Consider the following 18316-nt stretch of genomic DNA (forward strand, 5'->3'; position numbering starts at 1 on the left):
CGGCAGGGGGTCCCCGGCCCCCCACTTAGAGGGCTGGCTGGCACAGTCCAAGTTCAGGAGTGACTTTCCAATACTCAAGTAGTTAATTTTATAGGTGACCTTGTCAATACTTGGGAGTTTGGGAAAATCTTAAGCAAATAATAGGATTACTGTGTTAAAGAGGTTTCCTTTTCCAGCACCGGGCAGAGCTACCCAGGGTCAGTGCAGGGGATTCTGGAAAGTGGAGCGTTAGCTTTGGGGTTTGACCTGCGTCCCACACCCTATGGCCCTGGGCAGGGCACCCCAAGCTCCATCGCCAGCATCTAGGATGGGACATAGTCATACCTGCTTATAGAGTTGCTTATGGGCGGAGCACCTAGAGCAGGGCCCGCCTGGTACAGACATTCACAGAGGTGGACATCCTCTAGTAAGGAAACTGTAAGAAAGACGTCATACCAAAGATGCCTGGTTTCTGGTCACCTCTGAAGGGTAAGGACTGCGGTTGTCCATCCTGCCCAGCCAGACACGTTCTCTGGCCAGTGGTGGAGGAAGAGGTGACAATGGGGCGCATTCCCCAGAGGGGCCTAACAGGCCCCTTTTGGCGCCAAAACCCAAGACTGAAAGGGTAAGAGGTGACGAGGTAGATGTGGGCAGAAGCTGCTCAAGAGTATCTGCATACGGCTGAGGTGTGTCTCCCTGACCCAGAAGTTTGTGTCCTGGGCTCCTTCTGAGAAGGGTCCCCGGTGAGACGCTGCATCCTCCCCAGCCCGCTCCTCTCCAGAGGGGAGGAAGCTCTGAGCGGCGCCCAGAGGAGGGGACAACATGCGCGAGGTGGGCCAGGCCGGCCACACCGGGAAACGATCTCCTGTAACCAGATAGCGCTGTTTCCATTTGGTTTGGGGCTCTGTAACATCCTCCTGTCCATTTGGATGTATCCTCTAAGTGAGCACATCCTCCAGCTGCTGGTGAGACGCGGAACTGCTGTCTTGGTGTGGCCAGGCCCGTTCCCTCGGGCCCCTGCCCAGCCAGGCCTTTCAGCCCCTGGGAGCGCTTGTACAAGCAGAGGAAATACAGAAATCGGCGCCAGCAGCCGTCCTTTATACGTGGAAACCCAGCATTTGGCAGTGTGGCTTGTTAGTTTTGTGTTTTTTTTTTTTTTCTTCCCATGCATCCCAGGAGGTGGAGGAGGATTTGGGTCTCCTCTCCGCCTGCCAGGGAATTTTTCCAGATAACTCGAGGCTTTGTTGGTATTTTAGAGTCAGAAATGGGGGCGGTGGTGTTCAAGTAACAGCCTGGGGTCCTGGGCTGCCTCCCCGCCGGTTCCTCATCCGTCAGTGGGAGGCCACAGAGCTCCAGCTTTGGGGGAGTAGTGCTGGTTTAAACAGAGCTTGTCCCAAGTTGAGTATGTGTGTTCATCAGGACCCAGGGAGATGGGGTGGAGCACGGGCTCCCCTGAACCCGTCTTGCATTACCATGTACCTCCAGTTCCTGCAAATGGATTTGTACCTACTCTCCTCTCCCTGACCTGAGTAAATTTTCAGTACTCCGGTCAAACAAGTTTTTTTAGCAACTGGGATTTTTAAGTGAAAGATTCTGATTGAATCCGACACTGAGAGAGCTGTGGGTGAAGACCCCACTCTTGGGTTTCACGGCTGCAGATAGGCACATGATCTCGGTTCTAAACGTTCGCACTGGACACCGCGATCACGAGCTTTTGTTCTGTTGTGAGTTCTGTGCCCCGGGACTCCCACGGTCGGAGGAGCGGAACCTGTTGCTTAGTCTGCAGTGTTGCTTCTCTCGGACCCTTCGATATTTATTATTAGGAAATGTTCTATTGCTCCTGATTGGGGCGTTCCTTTATCTAGATTAAATAACTGCTGTTGTTTGCGTGACTGCACCCAAAGCCCCTAGTGAGGGAGGTAAAACTCTTAATCCACAGGAAGATTGGAAAATCGTCTGCAAAATCTAAGCCAGCCCGAGCCTGCTGGAATGACGGTTTCCCTGTGAACAGATTTAAAGGGAGGCACACCTCAGTTGCAGCCACTTCCCGGTTTTGCTTCATAATGTTGGGGTTTAGTCGTTGACTTCTGTGGCAGTCTTAAAATGGTAAATTCTAGGGGCACCTGGGTGGCTCAGTCGTTAAGTGTCTGCCTTCGGCTCAGGTCATGATTCCAGGGTCCTGGGATCGAGCCCCGCATGGGGCTCCCTGCTCGGCGGGAAGCCTGCTTCTCCCTCTCCCACTCCCCCTGCTTCTGTTCCCTCTCTCGCTATGTCTCTCTCTATCAAATAAATAAAATCTTAAAAAAAAAATTTAAAAAATGGTAAATTCTAGATTACACACAGAGGTGTTTTTTGTTTGTTTATGCCTGGCAGCATGAAGGGAATCTGTGTTTTACAGTAATAAAGAATCCATTTGGACTTGAGCTATGTAACTCATTTGATTGGTAACCAGAGTCCTCAGAGCATCTGGCTGCAGACCTGGCCCATTTCTCAGGGCACCTCGTGTTCTAGAATTGTGCATGAGATTCCCCCCACCCCCATTTTATCCTGCCTGCCTGTTCACATTTAATTTGTTCTTAGCTGTGTGCAATGGATTAACATTTCATCAGGGTGGATTAAGATTGAATTGACATTAAAGCGGTCTTTTCCTATTTTCCTTCTGTCACTTTTAGGCCATCATGGGCAGGGGTGGGGGGAGGCATCGGCAGGAGGGGGAGGCAGTGCTCATCCCAAAAGTATCCTGGTGAGGACCACGGAGATAAGCCAGAGCTTCGGTGTGAAAGTAATTGCCAGTAGTGGGTCCAGAGGCCTGGCTGGAGCCCTCAGCCGTGTTCTTCCATCTAACGAGATGTCACATGGAACAAAAGCTTTAGGGGTTTTATTTAGCTCCTAATCCCCACGCTGAGAGAGCCGAGGTCCATGTGAGCTCACTCCCCGGGAGGGAGGGGGGCTGGCAAGCCTGGCGCAGCCTCCTTTCTGGGACTGGTGCTGCCATCGGGGGGTGAGGCGAAGTTACCGTGAGTTGTGTTTTGTCTACTAATGTTTCGGGGGATTAATAATTCAGCCCGTACTTTGAAATAGAAAACCCCCAGTTGGTCTTTCCTGCCGTCTGGGAAGGGCTAGAAGGCAGCGGGTCTGTTGTGATGTGTGTAACTGAAGATTTATAGAGACCGGCGTCCTCCCCTGCCTCGGCCGCCGTCCCTCCTTCCCAATGCCGGTCCCCAGCCGCCAGGTCCATATTGGCCGGTCCCAGAGCTGGGATGCAGCCGGGTGGTACGAGGGCCCCTGGGAGGTGGCCAAGGCTCCGGCGAGGAGCAGCTCCCTGGCAGACGGCGGCACCGCGGGACCCTGGTACGAGCCGCAGGGCGCCGTCGAGCCCTACCTCTACCGGGAGGCCTTCTTCAACTCTGTCGCTGGAAGGAAGAGCCCAGTCGCCGACTTCGCCTTTTACGACAGCAGACAGGCAGTGATGTCTGGCCGAGGTGGCCTGCTGCCGCAGGATTACTATGGCGACGCGGCTGGAGCCGCCCGGGCGCCCAAGGAGGCTCGCCGCCCCCACGACCCGGGACTTGGCCGGTCGCTGCCTGATTACGGAGTGACGGGCAGCAGGATGTCGTGGGATCAGGTGCAAGGCCGCGTCCCCGCCCTGCAGGAGGCCGGGCAGCTGTACCGGGATCCGGCGGGTAGAGGGATGGCTCAGGGGCCGCGGACGCAGAGCCGGGCCCCGTCGCCCACGCGGTGTGCAGGGGAGCTGGCCGTCGGCAGGTACGCCACCGGGGCCCCCGCCTACCCAGCCAGCCAGCTCTACAACGACGTCGGCGAGAGGCCCGTGGATTCTGCCCCCGCCAGGCAGGCGGCCCCCACCTGCCTGGTTGTGGACCCCGCCGCAGCCAGCGCCTCGGACGGCAGCCCGGGGGTGGCCCCAGGAACCCTGAACCGCGGCTACGGGCCTGCCCGGAGCAGTGCCTCCTCTCTGGCGGCTGATGAGAATTACGAGGCGGACCTGTTCTCCTTGCAGGGGTCCGGGGGCAGGAGGAGCACACTGCCCGAGTTCCTGGCCCTCCTGCGGGCTGAGGGGGTGGCGGAGGCCACGCTGGTGGCCCTGCTGCAGCAGGGCTTCGACTCTCCAGCCGTCCTGGCCACCATGGAAGACGCAGACATCAAGTGCGTCGCGCCCAACCTGGGCCAGGCCCGCGTGCTGAGCCGCCTGGCCGGCACCTGCAGGACCGAGATGCAGCTACACAGGCAGGGCCGGGGGGGCCCCTCGTCCCGGATGCGCTCCAGCAGCTTCAGCCATCGCGGCGAGCTCCACGGTGACTTGTCTTCGCTGGGCGCCTCGGCCTTGCAGCCCCAGCCCGTGGGGCCTCTGCAGGCGCCATCCCCCCGCGCGGGAGACCTGGCTCGCCGCCCCTCCAGCGCACCATCCCAGCACCTCCTAGAGATGGCGGCCACCTACTCTGCCCCGGGGGGGGGCGCCCAAGCCCCCCACTTCCCCTCCAACTCTGGGTACAGCTCTCCCACCCCCTGCGCCCTGACGGCACGGCTGGGCCCCACATACCCCCCGCAGGCCGGGGTGGCCTTAACTCACCCAGGTCCCGCCACCCCCCTTCACCCGGGCCCTAGAACCGCCTACTCCACAGCATACACGGTGCCCATGGAGCTGCTGAAGCGGGAGCGCAGCGTGGCCGCATCTCCCCTGCCCAGCCCCCATGGCAGCCCCCAGGTCTTGCGGAAGCCCAGTGTCCCCATGGAGCCGGCCACGCTGCCGCCAGCCAGCCAGAGCCTCCACACACCTCAACCGCCCTACCAGAAGGTGGCCCGGCGGACGGGGGCCCCCATCATCGTGTCTACCATGCTTGCTCCGGAACCAAGTAATGAACCCTCCCTGCCCTTACTCTCTTGGGACGTTGAGGGGATGGTGCGGGCAGAGGTTTGAGCACAGGACAGCGGGTCCTCACATTTTTGCTGCTCTCTTGTCAGGCCTGGAGAGACCAGACCCTACACCCTGATGCACACACACGCTCCCACGGAGCCAGCTAGCCAATCGATACAGGTTCTCTTGGGTGAGACGGATTTGCCATTCAGGCGGACCCGCGGGGATAGCCGCATGGCTTCCCTTTCTCTGGTCCGGCCCCAGCCGATGAGTGACTCTCCCTGTATTTACACGGTGTATTTCTGGGAGAAACCCAGAAATCGTCAGAACAGCATGAAACCATCGGCTCATGGGGGGTGGCATATTCTCCAGTTCACCTTCTGTGGCTCTGGAGAAGGCGAGGGTATTTATCCAGGGCCTCCCACAAATTGTGCATCACTCACTTGCCACGAGAAGTGCGTTGTAGCGTGGAGACACACCTCCGGAAGGGTCTGCACACAGCATCCGAGGCTGGAACACGGTAGGGCTAAAATCGGGTGTGCTTCCAGGCTTGTGTGTTAAAGCAAGATGACGAAATCCCTTAGAACTCCCTGTTTCAAAGACAGACGTAGTCTCATTTTGGGAAGTACAGTTGGGAATTCTGTTTACTTGTAGGTAACAATAGATTTTCAAGTTGAAGAAAGAAAGAACCGTCCTGGGTGGTTCTCTTCAAAACAGAAGACAAGTATAATTTATTACATGTGTTTCCTTGGGTGTTGTGGGTAAAATTCCAGGTGGACGTTCTCTGAACAACACTTACTTTGTGTTTTCACTGTAGAATCTTTACTGACAACTTACTGACAAATCTTTACTGACGACGGTTTTTTTTTCCTTTTCTTTCTTCTTGCCGCCCCAGTTTAGAAAACTGAATCCCTTTCAAATGGAATTTTTTTTCTGAATAACCAGAACTCCCGGGTAGAGGGACTGGTGTGAAAAATAAGATGTACCTTTTTGAAAATACCCCCTCGTCAGCTGTGGGATCTTTATCCTGAAACCCTGAGGGGCTGTAACTGGCTCTTCTATCGCATTTGTGAGGCTGCTGACCTCGTGGCTACCCGGCGGCTGAAATGGCTAGTGTGGCTTTTTTTAAGTTTGATCATACAATGTATTTGACTTTTATTTTTTCCCCCCACCGTCTCTCTCTAATCAACGTGCGGCAGGAGAAATTCAGATGGGCTCGCGCAGAGCGTATGCACCTTCTCCCTCGCAAACATTCCTTCTTTGCAACCAACTAATTTGCATGGCAATGACATTTGTTGCTCCAGTAATTTCATCTGATAATGGCCGGGCTTGCAAAGCGGATCTGAAAACATATTCCTTAATTATGTGTTGCTAAGCAACGGGAGGGTTTGGTCATAATCACAGAAAGATTATCTCCTCATTGAAGTCCTGGGAAGGTTTTGCTGAAGGAGGACCTGTAAAATTGCCTTATTTTCTTCTTTCTTCTGTTGATCTTGCGCTGCCTTCTATACAGAAACATTCCCCGTTATTTGGATATGGGGTTGAGGGGTATTATTTAAGTTGTTTGGAGTATGATTGTTAACACACTGTTTTGCAGACCAAAGGATATTGATTTTTGTTTCATGTGCATGGCAGCCAGCCAGTGCCAAGGAAGCCTGCAGTCGGAAGCCTGCCAGCAAATAAATTTCTCTATCAGATGATCTATCTCGTAGCGCTCGTTCTCCTCCTCGATCCTTCTGCTACATTCAGTGTGTCATTCTGACCCTCCCCCTGAAGCGGTGCCGGGGACCCAGGGGTAGGAACTTGGCTTCGTCTCCCAGAGCTTTCAGCCTGTAGAACTGGCATTTGGGGGGGTAGCATCCACAGCCAGATTTGGATGTGTTGGCTCCTATCGCCAAGCCCCAGGTGGTTGCTTTGCCCCCCGGGAGGGTAGCATTTACGCTGAAGGGAAGCACCCCGGCCCTAAAGTCTGGGAACCCGCAGCTCCCGTGGGGCAGCCCCAGCTAGCCTGTGCTGGCGGGCTGAGCTGGGGGATGGCCGTCCTCAAATCCAGCTCTGGCCATCACGGCCATTGGCAGCAGAGCCAGCAAGAGTTAATGTTCATTTTGGTCCTCGCCTAACTCAGAAAGTTTCCCTCTGATCTGGAGGGGCAGGGAACGCTCGAGAAGGCGACTCTCTTCTCCCTCTTGGGAGAGGCAGTCTGTAGGTTTCCAGTGGGTTGTGTGTTTGGTTTTTAAAGTGCCTGGTTTTACTTTGACGTGCTTTGGGTGTTTTAACGCCTACTTGCTTTTCTCGGTCCGTGAACTACCTGCTTCACCTTGGTTGGCTTCGTGGGTGGAAATAATAGGCTGTTTGCTAGCCCATGGACCAGGCAGTTGGGGACGGCCGGATGAAGAGGGCCCTCTGTGCAGCCCGCCAGCCCCCGTGTGACGGGGGATTAGCTGCACATCAGACCTGGGTGAGCGTCGGCATCCGGTGGGCCTGCTGTCCCCTACACACTGACCTGGCTGACTGTGGCGCAAGCCGCAGAACCTTCCAGCCGTGGCTGCAGCCCAGCGCTGCCCCCTCCCCCGCACCACGTGGAGCCCGTCTGTGACCGCGCAGCGGGGCTCATCCTGTCAACAGCAGTCCTGCAGCCCGGCCGGGTTTCCGTCTTCCCCAAAGACATCAGGGCACTGCACCCGCCGGGGGTCACCGCGAACGCAGCCGGCGCTCACGGTTTCAAGTGAGAAATGCCGTGTGGCCTGCTCTGTCCGGGGGTCTGTTTCCTTCCAGGCATTTTTCTGGATGCAGTTGGTTTCAGTCAGTGTTGTGATCCCCGTCTAGTAGCTGGGGCCACTGCCCAAGGACCTTTCAGGGCACATCCAAGGCCCGTTGGCGCTGGGGCTGTGGGGAGACGGGTGGTTGTCACCGTGCTCCCGGTTATCGGGGCTGGTCATGCGTGTGGTAGCGTTTGATGTGTGGGCACCTGGCCTCCTGGGTTAGGAGAAAACTCCTGTCTCCTCAGAATCAGAATGGAGGATTGGGCGCATGCACACCTGGGGATTCTTTCCCTGTCCTTGGCTTTCTTGGAGGGACCCTCTGCACGTGAGGGTTGGTGCTGGTAGGAGGACAGAGGGGCGATGCACGGGGCTTGAGGACTCGAACCGTCAGGCGGGAGGGAGGCCACCACAAGGCCCTAAAGGCACCCAGAGCCAGCCGATCACACCCATCCCCTACCCGAAAGTAGAGCCAGCCTGGGAGGGGTGGAATGGGGATTAGGGACCATGACCCTGAGCTGGCCCTGCGGGGAATCAGGGTGATGATATCAGCCCTTCTGCTGAAGAGCTGTACTTTGGCAAGATCTTGCCCTTTGGCTGAAGAGAGGTAGAGAGCAAGTAGGGCAACCCTTACGCCCCTGAACACGGAGCGCAGACCGGGTGAGGCCACCTGGGAGCTTGGCTCTGGCTCAGCTGTGTGCCAGGCCCCAGGTCAGACGTTCGATGCCCACAAGTGTGTAAGACCGCGGCCTGGGGTATTGTCGGGGGTGGGGCGGGCAGCCCTGTGAAACAGGGGACACACACGGGGGCCTTCGGGGAGCCTGGGACGGTTGGGAACGGCTAAGGACATGGTGTGCACTGGAGGGAAGGGCTGAGGGCTGAGCTCAAACTCTGGAGCAGCCACCAGACTGTGGACACGGTGAGCAGGCCAAGGGCGAGGACGTGGCCCCGGGTGGCACGAGGGAGCTAAGACCTGTGCGCACGAGTCACGGCCTGCGAGGCCGGGCTGCCGCTTTGTGACTCCCTGGGGCATCTCCTGGCTTTTTTTTTTTTTCTTGCAGATTGTTTTATACCTCCATGGCCAAGAAATTCTAGCCCCATGGGCAGGAAGGGGACTTGTCTGAGGCCACTCAGCCAAGACTCTTCTCTCTGGCCAGGACCCTCTTCTCTACGGTCACCTCCCTTACACATCAAGCTCAGGGAGCACACCTGTGCACGTCAGAGCTGCTGATGGCTCAGCCTTCCCAAGCAAGTAAAACACCTAAAACGTGTTCCGTGCCCATAAAATTGGCAAGCACTTGATCTGTCCTTCAGGCTGACCTCTGTGCATGTGTTTGGAGTCCAGTGTGGCTCTTTGGTTCATGTTTCCCCAAATGCAGGGTGGCCCCCTTAGCGGTCACCTGCTCCTGGTCTCTGCATTCAAGGCCCCAGGTGCAGCCATTCCCCACCCTCTTAGGACCCCCACAATCCCCACCCTCTGTTGGAGGTCACTGGACTGACCTGTCATTCCTGGCCTTCACTGTTGACTGCTGTTTTCCCAGAGTGGGAATGATCATCTCCTACCTGTCAGTGTCCAGGAGAATTTGGACTTTGGTCATTTTCTCCTTACTGGACTAAACTCAGAGCCTGAACTTGATACCACCCTTTGTTCTTATAGCTGTTTTTACTGGGCAGTGTGAATTTCTCCATCCTTACTGGGTTGCTAGAAAACCCTTGCACGCCGGAGAATAGGACTTCAGCCCAGGAACATAAGGTAGTTGAATGTATGCTGTGTGTCTTTTGGTGACCGTATTGTCTTCTCTGTTTCCACTTCCATGTCTGTCAAAGGAAGGTGGGAACTGAACCTGCCTCATGGGCGTGTGGGGATGCAGCAAGCCTAGGAAGAAGTAATTTGAGTGTTGAGGTCATTAAACCTGCGTGGCCTTGGCCAGAGCCTGGGCCTGCTCCGGAAATGGTGCTTTTCTCATCATCATCATCTCTTGGTCACTTCTGAAGCCTGGCACAGTACTCTGGGCCGAGGGGCACTGCGGGGCTAGAATGCCAGGCCTGTCCCCCAGCTCTGGGTTTCTCAGAGCAGCCTCCTCAGACCTGTTGGCTGTGCACTTGGTGCTTCTGTCCATGGAGGACAGCGTCCGAGGGGCCTGTGGTCGGGCAGCCTGGAGAAGACCCTGCCGCTGGCTGGGTTGGGGCATGAGGGCCACTCTGCCGGGCCTAAGTCCTGTGAAAACTTAATGGGCCTTTCACAACACTGGGTGTCTGGGAATTTGTCAACTTCTTGTACAGTGCGCCCTCCACCCCCGCATTGATGGCTCAGACCCCGTCCGCAGGGGTGTGTGTCAGTGATCATTCAAGGAGTGTGGTCTGGGACTTGGGGTTTGAGAAGCCCCCACCCCTTTGGGTAAGGTGGGCTCTCTTGGCCTTCTTGGAGGGCTACAGGGTCACCACAGGGTTTCTGCCTAATGTGCTGGAAACAGAGAAGGTGGTTAATGAGGTTAGTCCTGGCAGTGCTTCCTGCGGAGTTAGTTTAAAGGAATTGACTCGTGTTTTCATGGGAAGACATGGAGCCTAGTCCACCCTGGGACTGGCCACCTCTGGGTGAGCTCCTGTCGCCAGACCCTCTCTCATGTGGCCTGAGCAGGCCCGAAGTTGCCCGGGACAGGTTGGTCGTGCCCTCTCTCTAGATGGGCATTCTGTCTTCCTGTTTTAGAGAGAGTGGGGCCTCACCCACTCTCACGGGCCCTGCCTTCAAGGAGTGACCTGGCAGGCTCGGCTTTGGCTTCCAAAGAATAGTTCGTGTGTGTGGTTTTTTTTTTTTTTAATCTCTGTCCACCCTTAGACTCCCCCAGGGATGACTGCCTCTCCAAAATCTTTAAAAGAGGCAACAGTCCCAACCACACAGCATGGGCCAAATTTTTCTGGAAGATTTACAGAGTTGGTGGCACAAGGGGCTGAGCTGAATCCACAGTGGGGATGAGCACTGGCAGGATTATCTACCCAAGAAAAGGGGAAGCTGATTGAGCCCTTTCACCGTGCTACTTTTTCATCTGACCTATTTCCTTTAACTGCATTATATAAGTTTGAGGGGTACAGCATGTTATTTGATATTTATATGTGGCACCTCGATTGCAGATGTAGCAGTATTTATTGGGTTACATAATTATAATACAATATCGTTGTCTGTATTCATGGTCTGTATGGATGACACTTGCTGCAAGTTTGCATCCTGAAACACTATCAGTCTTGTGCATGCCCCCCCCGCCCTCAGCCTCCACTCCTGTCATTCCTTGGTAACAACCAGTTCACTCTCTAGTTTTTACAGATTTACCCTTTTTAGATTCCTCATGTAAAGGGTATTGTACATGCTTGTCTTTCTCTGACCTCTCCAGCGTAGCATGATGTGTTCAAGGTCCTACCTGTGTTGTTGCAAATGGGAGAATATCCTCCTTTCTTGTGGCTGAATAATATTCTATTGTGTATGTACATCTCCTCTTTTTTATCCATTCATCTGTTGATGGGATTTGGGTTGTTTCCATATCTTGGCTGTTGGGAATAATGCTTTGATAAACATGAGGATGCACATATCTGTTGAGATCCTGTTTTCGTTTACTTTGGATAAATACCTGGAAGTGGAATGCCTGGATCGTATGATAGATGTATTCTTAGTTTTTTTTTTGAAGAACGTCCATACTGTTTTCCATGGTGGTTGGACCAATTGACATTCCCATTAATAGTGAACATGGTTTCCTTTTTACCACATCCTCGCCAGCACCTGTTGTCTCTTCTTGATGATAGCCATTCTAACAGGTGTGAGTTGATATCTTGTGGTGATGTTGATTTGCATTTCACTGATGAGTAGTGATGTTGAACATCCTTTCATGTATTTCTTAGCCATTTTGATCTCCTATATGATCTTTGCCCTACACTGTGGTTCTCCAACTGCCACTTGGCTTCATTGACCTCAGTGCTTGACCTGGGTCTTCATGGACCATGGAGCTCAGGAAGCAGACAAGAAGTCTTCACTGGCTTTTGGTATCAGATATGTGCTTTGCAAATATTTTCTTCCATTTTTTGGCTGTCTTTTCACGTTCTTGATATTGTCCTTAAAACACAAGTTTTAATTTCATGAAGTTCAATTTATGTACTTGTTTCCTTTGCTTGCTTTGCACTTTGGTATCATAATCCAAGGTCATGAAGATGTATGCCTGTGTTTTCTTAGAGTTTGACCATGTTCGCTCTTACATTTAGGTGTTTGAACCATTTTGAGTCCAGTTTGTACGTGGGTGTGAGGTAGGGCTCCAGCTACATTCTACTGCATGTGGATATCCTGTTGTTCCAGCACCCATTTGCTTTTGCTTTCAGGGGAGCTGAGCTAGGTGAGGGGGCCCAGACTTGGGCAGCGGTGGAGGCACATATTATATGTATTGCATGTGGCAACCAATCATCCAAAGAAGATAGACATTTAAAAAAAAAAAAAAAACCAACATATATTAAAAGAGAAGATTTTCAGACATTTGGAGCTAATTTCTTGTCCCCAAAGTTATATGAAGCAAGAATTCTAAAGCTGTTTCATAGGCGTTTTGGGGGGTTTTTGTTTCTTAGATTTATGAAATAGAAATAACGCTTATAGTCCGTAACTGATTAGCCCATGTTAGCAGTATAGAACCTCACAGACATGCTGCTGTTGTGTGTTTTCCCCATTCTGAGGCTGGCTTCACAAAGAATTTTCTAGTTGTTTTTCATGTAAAGGAAAAAAACAGTCTGTTCACTTTTTCTTGCTCCCTCCACTGCTCAAGGAACAGGAAGGTACACACTGCAGTTAAATTTAGCCAAATAGCGGTACGCAGTGTATGAATAAAACAACTTTTTTGCCAAATTGTTGGGAGAGCATAAAATCAAACCTGTAAACGCCTGTCCCCACTGAGAAGGTGGGCGGCTCTGGGGACATGTTCTCCTGAGAGCAGTTGAAAATTGATCCCTGGAAGGGTTTGCCAAATGTGAGTGAAAGAACTTGTTGTTTAAACAAGATTGCTGTGGGTGGAAGGATCCTGGTAGGCTGTTTGTGCGAAGAAATGAAGGCTCGGGACAGGTACTCTGACTTCTGGGTCCCAAATGCAAGTACCTGAAGCGCTAGCAGGGCCCGGGGCAGGGCGAGTGCTCTCCCGGTACTGACGCTATGAAAACATCACGTCCACAGGATGGGGGCGGGGGGTTTACCAGCATTGAGAGCATCCAGGACCAAATCAGCCCAGTAAATTACAGTGTGACTGTCACCATTATGGAGCATTTGAATTCCTGAGTAATTCCCTATTAAGATGAACACTCTTGAGGCTCAGAGAGGTTAGTACTCTTCCCCAGGTCACACAGCAGGGCTGGGACTTGAAGCCAGCCTGTCTGACTCCGAACCAGTGATTCGTCACTGCCATGATGAACCACCAAGCACAGGGCTTCAGGGTCACATGGGAAAATCAGCGGTGGTGTCAATCTGGGAAGAGGAAACCAGCCCAAGCTGGAAGCTGAGGTCTATGTCAGCAAGAACAGGGTAAAGTGGGTGATTCCAGAGGAGTCCTGTGGTGCTCTGAGGCTCATTTCCCCAAGTGTGACATTGGGGTGTTGGGCTCCACTCATCCCCAGAGACCTGAGGCTTTGCTCCTGGCCCAACTTGGTGCCCTGCACACTGGTCTGCCGCAGAGCGAAGCCCCTTTCCTCCTACCCTGCTGCCTTTCGGGAGAGCAGAGGAAATGAATTCTTCTGTGTGCTTAAGTGGAGTGTAAATGTTCTTTGGTCCTAAGAGGATTAAGCCTCCCTCTGGGGAGTGGTTCTAACACACAAGCACAGAGTTGAGCAGAGGGAGAAATAAGCATATAAGGAAAGAGGAAACTGGGTGGGAGGCCAGAATGCAGAGCTTTCCCTGCAGGCTTGTGCCCAAGGAGGTGGGCGTGTCTCTCCAGGCTTCCTAGCAACCCAAGTAAAGAGGGAAATGAGATCACTTAATTCACACTGTGCCCAAGATGGGACTGATGAGCCCATGGCTCTGGAGCACGGCTGCAAGGTGTTGCTCTTGTCCTTGCCCACCTGTCCAAAGAATCCGCATCAGCTCCAGATGTGCAGTTTGCGTCCTCTGTTACCTCCCCACTATGGCCCAGCCTGCCCCCCTCCATTCAGGGGTTCCGTGACTCATGACCGCTTCCTGTGCATCGTCTTCTAATTTTTATAAAACGTTAGTTAAATTTTTCAGCGGGCCTCACTTGGTCGCAGTTGCTAAGCTCACATGTGCGGGTTTGGGGCCGGCGAGGGGGTGGGGGGGGCTGCCGTGCCTGCAGCTGACCTCTGATTTCCCCTCCAGGCTGTCTGCCTCTTCCCGGGCCAGCGCCCCCGTGGGCATAGCCAAGTCCAACAGGAAGTGGCGATTTTCCGCGTTGAAGGGGGCTGTGCCTGTAGAGATGGCCACGGTCGCCAGCCTCCCTCCACGTACGGCGCTCAAAGCTGACCTCTCAACCCACCCAGCTTCCCCACTGGGGATTTCTCTCTCAGACGCTTTTTATTTGATGGAATAACTGTGACTTTGTGATGGGTTCTAGTGTTGCCCTGTGAACTAGGCTTTGAGCCTGGAACACTTTAGAAGTCACGAGGCTTTAAGGAAAAAAAAGTTACGGAGGAGAAGAGCAGGGAGGGGATATCCCACCAGCCTTGCGCTTGGGAAGATCAGCTCCCCGGCCACTCTGGGGCCCGAGGGCAGCCAGATAGCAAGCCCGTTACAGGGTCTTTAGGATCACTTTTCTTTTTGGTTTTAGGGCCACATGAAAAACAGAGTTAGCTGAAAGCCTTGGGCTTCTTCCATCTCCCATCCCGGCCTTGGTGGCTGTCATAGCTAAGAAACAGGGCACCGTTTTGTTTTTATGGGCACAGGGCCCGGGCGGTGTGGTCAGAAGAATAAGCCTGGGTCCGCCAGGCTCTTGCAAGGGCCTTTCAGGAGGGAAGCGCAGTGTGTGCTCCTCGGGCACCGACGGAGTCCGGGAAGGAGGCGGCGGCCGACGCGGTGAGCGGGAAACACCGGGATGCCCGGCACGCAGGGGCTGCCAGCCCGTAGGGGCAGCACCGTTCACGGGTCGCCTGAGCACCTGCCTTGCTGCTTCCTGCTGGCCTTTGGAAGGAAGGCCCTTCCAGGCACCAAAAAAGAGTGCGGGGTGTCCTCAGCCTGGTCAGGGACCCACCCCTCCAAGGGCTTCCCTGGCCCCGCTGTATCCCCGTCCCTGACTTGCCGTGTCCCAGGCCGTCCCGGCCCCGCTGGGTGCCAGGCCCCCGTAAGCGCTCCCCTGGAGAGAGGTTGGGGTGGGAGAGTCCCTGCTCTGGTGGGTTGACTGCGGCCCCCTGGGGATCCTGCAGAGTCCCGTCAGCCCTGCGTGAGCCAGTAACGCGCGCCGACGGCACACAGGCCGGCTAGTGGGTGTGCAGAGCTTGCCTCCGCCAGACTCTTCTGGCAGCTGTCCCTTCTTTTCTCATCTTTATTTCATTTTATTTTTCTCAAACATCCCCTTCTGTTGTTGCCATGGGCACATTTTTAGAACTTGAGAAGTACTCACATGAAACCCCCCCCCACACACACACACACATGCCGCCGGCAGGTAGGGCCTTTTCCGGGAGTCCTGCAGGGACAGCACCCCCCGCCTCGGCCTCGGGGACCCAGCGGGGCCTGCGCCGCCCCTCGCCAGGCTGGGGCAGGATGCCCAGGGAGGGCCCGGGAGCCAGGCCCACGTCCCCCCAGCCCCACGTCCTGGTGGCCGGGTGCTCCGGGCAGACGGGGGCACAGAGTCCAGTGTCCCGACGGCTCGGGAGAAGGCTGAGCTGTGGAGAACTGTGTGCCTGGCTTGCAGCCTTTGGGGTGACTGCTGATGTTTGCACCCATACGAACCCCAGCAGCTGCTCTCCGCTCTGGGACGTCGTAGAGAAGCAGTGGCCTTGTGAGTGCCGCCTGGGTTGTTTACCGTTTTGTGTGGGTCACACCACTTGTGAGGATGGTTTCGCACGTTGCCGGCGTGTTGTCCAGCGCCGTGAATGAGCTAAATGATGAACGACCCTCGGTGCAGGGACAGGAGGTGAGCAAGGAGGTGTTCTCAGGGGCCGCTCTGTAAAGCTATTCCGGGCTCGGCTAGGTTGCCCAGAGCTTCTGCCAAAGGATGTGGAACACGCCCCCCCCCCGCCCCGCCCCAGGCTAATTGAAAGCCCAAGGAAACAGACATATGGTAACTGGTAAACACCCTACACAGAGTATTTTCTAGGAAAAATAGTTGTGTGGGGAGCTCTGGGCAGCGAATCCTCGCTTTTCTCTCCTCCGTCCTCTAGCGTTGAGGCCTGATGGCTTGACCATCTCTCCAGTTACCGTTTAGGAGTGACAGAACTGTGTCGTGACCCCCGCCCCCCATCTGTCCAAGGCTGGTGGTGACTGGCTGTGAGAGATCTACTACACTGAACAGCCAGGCCTGGCTCTTGGTCTTGTCACTGTGGCCCTGAGCTGGCCGAAGCTCACTCCTCTGGACTCATCCTTCCCCTAGGCCTTGGGGGGAGCACTTCCTCCTTCCGAGCCTCCATGTCTGTGATGCCAGAGGCCCGTGGACTCAAGGTGCAGAGCAGCTGGGATCTGTGGGGAGGTCACCAGTAGTTTGCTTCCTGTCAGGATGGTCTTGGAAAGCATGTGTTGGGGGAGTCCGGAGGTTGATGCCTTTAGGGGCAGAGAGGTCAAGAGCCAAGCAGGCATTTTCTGGAGCAGGTTTCTTATCAGCGAGGCCCATGGGTGTATGTTGCGTCTTAGGGCACTTTGCGGAATGACCTTGTGTCCCTAAGAGTGGCCTGGGGGATAGGGATCAGGCACCTGCAGCTTGCTCACCGTTCTCTGGTGTTCTGACTTGTCTGGATGCATCCTTTTAGTCTCCATGGTTCTGAGGCTCTAGGGGGCAACCAGCAGAAAGAGGGACTTGAGTGGGCCCCGGGCAAGGTCCCATCTTGGAAGGTACCAAAGAAGGGGGAGGGGTGTTTCTTCTTTTGGTGCCACAAGATCATATTGGAGGACGCTTACCACCCTGAGATTCATCTCTTGGGCCACAAAATCCAGAGTGACCCCCAAGGGAAGGGCCCATCCTTGCTGTGAGAAAGGATGAGGATTCTTGATTTAATGATCATGTGTAATTGACAAATGGCCAGTGTTTCGGTGGAGAGGAGAACTTGAAGGCCTCCCCGTCTCCTAAGCTGGGATCACCTGTCTGTCATCAGTTTAGATGTGGCCTGGGCCAGGGATCTGTGGCTCTGGCCAGTGCCCAAGGCATGCTGGGAAGGTTGGGAGGTGAATTGTGACCTTGCCCAGATGGGAAGCCAGTGGGCCCTTGAACCTAGGGGGTCGGCTGTTCCCGAGCCCAGTGTCTGCCCAGACCACATCCCTCCATCCCATCCTCCCTCCTTCCTCGCTCCAGGACCACACACATGAGACTGCCCTTTGGGGAAATCCAGAACAGGAAGCACGTTTTACCACAAACGGAAGCAAAACCTGGCATCCTTGGCCGATTTGCTGTGGAAATGTGTCCCGCAGCGGCCTGCTTGGTTTTCAGTCTTGTCCCTGTGGCCGTGAGTGGGTCGAACCTCTGTCCCCTGAGCCCATCCCTTCCCCGAGACCTTGGGGCAAGCACTTCCTCCTCCTTCGTGCTTCTTTTGGAGGGTCAGTCAGGAGGCGCTAAGTGGTGGTGTTCGGCCCACCCCCCAGTGGAAAGCACCTGTTTCAGGAGCTTCTTCAGGGCAGAGGGATTCACCGGAAACACGAGGCTCCCTGGGGACTGAGGGTGACGGGCACAAACGCTCAAAGCCAGGAGTGGCTCTGGAAAGGGCGCGTTGAGTGCGGCCGGGCAGTGGTACCTGGGCTACCAAACAGCCCCCAGGGCCACGTGTGACTGTCCAAGGAAGGATTTCAAGCAAGTGATCAATGGTTCTTGGTTTTGTCGTGAGGCTCTCCTGGAAAAAGGAGAATTTTGTCCCTTTTCTCTGTTCAAGGCCCCCGCTGTGGTGTGGACACTGTACAGTTCAGACTGCTGACTCAGTTTCCCTGGGTTGCTCTAAGGGACCAGTTAAAGCAACCATGAATGCTTGTCTTTCTGGAGGTACAGAAGTTCTCCTTTTCTTTGAACTGGATGATGTGGTTCCCCCAAGTGTAGACACTTGCTTGTCTTCCAGAAGTCAGCACACACATGCGCACTGGGCTGACCGCAATCACCCGGCAAGCCTCGGGTGGGGAGGGGGCAATGGCCCAAGCTCCTGGGGGCCTCCTGCTTGGCCGGCTTTCTGACCAGCTGTGACCTGAGCTACAGAGGAGGTGGACCGAAGCCACTTCACTACGAGGGCCATGACTCATTCAGACCCATGTTTTATTTAAGAAGCTAATCTCCTTATCCTGTGGCCATCTCTCAAGTGAACCTCCGGCCAACTTGAGAGAACACCAAAATCAGAGCGGAGGAGTGGCTTAAAACCCGGCCCCTCCGTGGGACGCAGCCAGCCCTGTGAGCAGTCCCCTTCGTGGGGGTCACCCCCAGCAGCTCAGAGGGCCCGGTGACGCCAGGTCTCCCCACACTCGCTTTGAGAGAGAACTGAGCCCACAAAGTCAGCCCGGAGCCGTGTGCCACGCAGTGCTCACGCGCGTGTTCACAGCTCGGTGGAAGAACACGGCCTC

The 18316-nt window shown here is 54.8% G+C and overlaps 1 protein-coding gene across 1 annotated transcript in view; it reads left to right on the forward strand.

The window, feature by feature from the left end:
- The first annotated feature begins 2840 nt into the window (after positions 1–2840).
- CTBP2 (C-terminal binding protein 2) overlaps positions 2841–18316 on the forward strand; it is a 23136-nt gene continuing 7660 nt past the window's right edge. Inside the window, exon 1 of the mRNA XM_081823038.1 lies at positions 2841–4909. Within this exon, the coding sequence (XP_081679164.1) occupies positions 3191–4909 (1719 nt within the window). The 5' untranslated portion in view covers positions 2841–3190. The remainder of the gene's footprint in view (positions 4910–18316) is intronic.

Source organism: Leptonychotes weddellii, chromosome 6, assembly GCF_054177405.1.
Source record: "Leptonychotes weddellii isolate Sample4059 chromosome 6, ASM5417740v2, whole genome shotgun sequence".
Classification (NCBI taxonomy): domain Eukaryota; kingdom Metazoa; phylum Chordata; class Mammalia; order Carnivora; family Phocidae; genus Leptonychotes; species Leptonychotes weddellii.